Consider the following 3,623-nt stretch of genomic DNA (forward strand, 5'->3'; position numbering starts at 1 on the left):
CAATCAACGAGCAAATGTCCGCTCGGTTCTGTTCGGCTCGAATATTTTTAATTCATTTTACATATATTTTATATACTCATACATATATATTTTGTTTTAATAATTATCTTGAATATTGAAAAATTAAATATTAAATACAATATCTTTTAGTTATTGAATGTTTTATAGTACTTTAAATATAAAAAATAATTAGATTTAGTTTTTAATATTTCAATATTAAAGATAATTATAAAAATAAGTTATACATTTGTGCATATATATTTATATAAATAATTATTTTTTAATTATTAATTGTTTGATTACATTATATCCAACTTCAAACTTAATTTTATCACAAGCCACTACTAGTTTTTCTAAAAATTATTAATTTATTTTCATATACATCATATTCAACTGTAAACTTGTTTCTTATAAAAGAATTTAAAGGGAAAAAAAAGAAAAAAAAAAGTAATGCTCCGAACTCGCTTGAAAAATACTTGGAAAATACTTGATTTGATTTGAAACGAGCCAACCAACGAGCAATCCCTCACTCTGTTCGGCCCAACTCATGAACAACCCTTGTTTAAGGGCCTGTGTGGCTTTGGCTCCCACTACTAGTGGTCTAATTATAAGCATCTTTGCACTAAGTGACTCAAGCTATTGTTTCTCTTCAATGCCTTGATTTGGAAGACGAAAAACAGAAGAAGCCTCATGGCCTATTTTAACAATTTTCTTGGATTAAACATTATAGACATTAATTTGAGAACACCACCACCTCCACCTATTTACATGTAAGTCCGCACGTGTCGCCCAATTTTGAACACGCTTAATTTAGAGACTGTCGATTTCAGCATACCGGTTACATCAAACTAACAAAGATATTATAGTAGATGTGAAAAATAAGGAGGTTTACGGAGATGAAAGAAAGCCGGTTCTAGTTATTGATATCAATCAAAAAATGAATGATGAATTTTCTTGGTTGCACTTTATATGTTTCAATCTGTTACCAAAATTTGTAACATTTCATTATAGGACAAATTATTGACGAATAGTCTGGCCAACATGTTTTTACCAACAAATACCTGAAAACCCTAGACTAGAATCTCAAAATTGTGGGTTAGGGTAGCCATCTTACCGGCTGACGGATGTTGCCCATTGAAAAGTTGTTGTCGATGACACTTATTTTTCTAGTAGTAGAATAAGACGATATGATTTTCGACAAATAAGTTAATTGGTTACCAAAATTTGTAACATTTCATTATAGGACAAGTTATCGACGAATAGTTTGTCCAACATGTTTTTACCAACAAACACCTGAAAACCCTATACGAGAATCTCAAAATTGTGGGTTAGGGTAGCCATCTTACAGGCGGATGCTGCCCATTGAAAAGTTGTCATCGATGACACTTATTTTTCTAGTAGTAGAATAAGTCGATTTCTGATTACCAACAAATGAAAGCTGATGGATAACCTGACTGGTCATTCCACGGGCAAAATTTTAGCATAGGTATCTTATTATAATATGTTTTTCAAATATTATTTAATACTTCTAGTATTTGAACATAAAAATATGAAAAATCACAAGGTCTTGGTACACAAGCATGCATTCACTCCATAAATCAAATAATAAATATGAAAAAGTACAAATGAACATGAAGTGTTCATGAACATGAGAAACCAACATACAGCACAATCTCAAAGGAAAGAACAAATTCAGCAAGCTAATCAATAACTTTCAGCAACATATAATGGCAAACACTTTCCTCCATGGTTACTGCAAACAAAAACAAAACACAATTTACTTCACGACATGATCTTTATAATTATAACACTTATGTTGGATGGTGACATCCAATATTCTAATGTATATTCTATAGCAACCAATCAAACAAAAAGTTGTGTGCTCATGTCCTAACAAGTTCATGATTCATGTGACAATATATTAGCAGATACATACATACTCACTATGCGTTCTTAACCAATCCATGTTCGCGCATGACTTCAAACGCGCATTTATCCTTCTGATTCGCGACATCAGGATGGATCTTCTTTTTCAACATTTTCCTCACCATCTTTCATACACAAAAAAATAAAAGATATATTATTAACCTAGGCCAACATGTAATATAATCTTGGCATCTAGTGTAACGAAAAAAAAAAAGAAAAGAAAGAAACGCTAACTCGGTTTATTTTCTTGATCGGGCGAGCAGCATCATCTTTTATTATCTTCTTTTTAGAGATCAAAGCAACCCTTTCATCACATGAAGTATGCTTTATGTTGGATTCAGCATTGTGGTTAAGTTTGACTTGATCTTGATCGTCAGTCGGCTTCTTGTTCAACAAGTTCTTATCGGAATCCGCCCAAAACAAATCAGCAAGAGTGATTCTTTCTCCAACTTTCTTAACCTTTTTCATCTGATCACTATCATCCGCATGGCCATCTTCATGATCATTAGGTTTACAAGTTTCATCACATTGTGTCATGTGATCATCTTTTTTATCATGAAAGAACCCATGCTTACAAGCTTTAAACACCAATGGAAGCTCAACCTCTTCTTCTTGGTGAATATTATCTCCACCAATATCCTCATCATGATCAATAGCTAACTCTTTACGAGCGTATTCGCATAAGTATGTATCATCTTCATGATCGAAATCTTTCAGTAGTGAAGGATCAAACCCGAATGTTCCTATAGCAAGTATGCCTTCTTTCCAACCATGAAACTCAAACACACCATCCATTTCCACATTTTCAAGCAGTGATAGATTGTCCTTCACATTCGCGGTAAGCTCGGCTTTCTTGACATCTTGGCTAACTTCATCTATCACAAAACAACAATTAACAATATTAAGAAATATATTTATAAAAATGAGGAGGGGGGGGGGGTCATCTATACACACACCGTCTGACTTCTGATCCACACCATTTCAAATGGCCATTCAGACGACCGTTTTGACAAAAGATTTTCAAAGTCTAATTTTCCATATATGTCAAGAACGCACGTTAGTCCAAATATTGGTCAAACGGCCATTCTGAGCAACACTTTTAAAAAAAAAAGAGATAAAAAAAATCAGATATGGGTGGTATGGCTATAGCATGACCTAAGAAAATAGATAATTAAAATTTAGGTGAGGAGAGAGAATGTCACATTTCTGATGAAATCTACGATGAACCCAGTTGAAGATCTGTGAACAGTTTTGAAAACACGTTGATTAGTTAACATGTCATTAACATACACATAAAGCTTATAGCATGCAAGTTGAAACATCAATCATCATCATACCTTCATCTTCAATTCGTATATCTTAACCGATGCAAGTTGATACGCAGGAAATATTAACTTAACACGGACACAACTCGTATTATGTATATGTAGGTGAACGACAAAACACAATAGTTAATGAGACTAACGTTATAGAAGGTTCAAATATAGGAGAATACAAGATGAATTATGTGGGGCTAAACTTGTGCAAGGTCCATATGACAACACGTCTTCGGATCCAAAGGCCCAGTCAGCATAAGGTGTGTTTTGCTTTTTACATTAACTAAAACATGCATTATACTACAAAACATTATTTATTTGGTACTGTTCCATTTGGATGTTAGCTGCAACATCAAGCACACATTGAATGGATCATCAAAG

General features: G+C 33.2%; 1 protein-coding gene across 1 annotated transcript; it reads right to left on the minus strand.

Annotated features, from left to right (window-relative positions):
• Window positions 1–1,704: 1,704 nt before the first annotated feature.
• Window positions 1,705–3,385, minus strand: LOC143632955 (protein TILLER ANGLE CONTROL 1-like). Its single transcript, XM_077101362.1, has 5 exons — window positions 3,264–3,385; window positions 3,129–3,165; window positions 2,161–2,801; window positions 1,945–2,051; window positions 1,705–1,753 (listed from the first exon to the last, which is right to left on the minus strand). The coding sequence occupies exons 1-5, from the start codon at window positions 3,267–3,269 to the stop codon at window positions 1,705–1,707; spliced, it is 840 nt and encodes a 279-aa protein (XP_076957477.1). The 5' UTR covers window positions 3,270–3,385.
• Between the last annotated feature and the right edge of the window lie 238 nt (window positions 3,386–3,623).

This window comes from Bidens hawaiensis, unplaced genomic scaffold, assembly GCF_021521415.1.
Source record: "Bidens hawaiensis isolate Kalapana, Puna unplaced genomic scaffold, B.hawaiensis_p1.1 tig00006555_1, whole genome shotgun sequence".
Taxonomy (NCBI): domain Eukaryota; kingdom Viridiplantae; phylum Streptophyta; class Magnoliopsida; order Asterales; family Asteraceae; genus Bidens; species Bidens hawaiensis.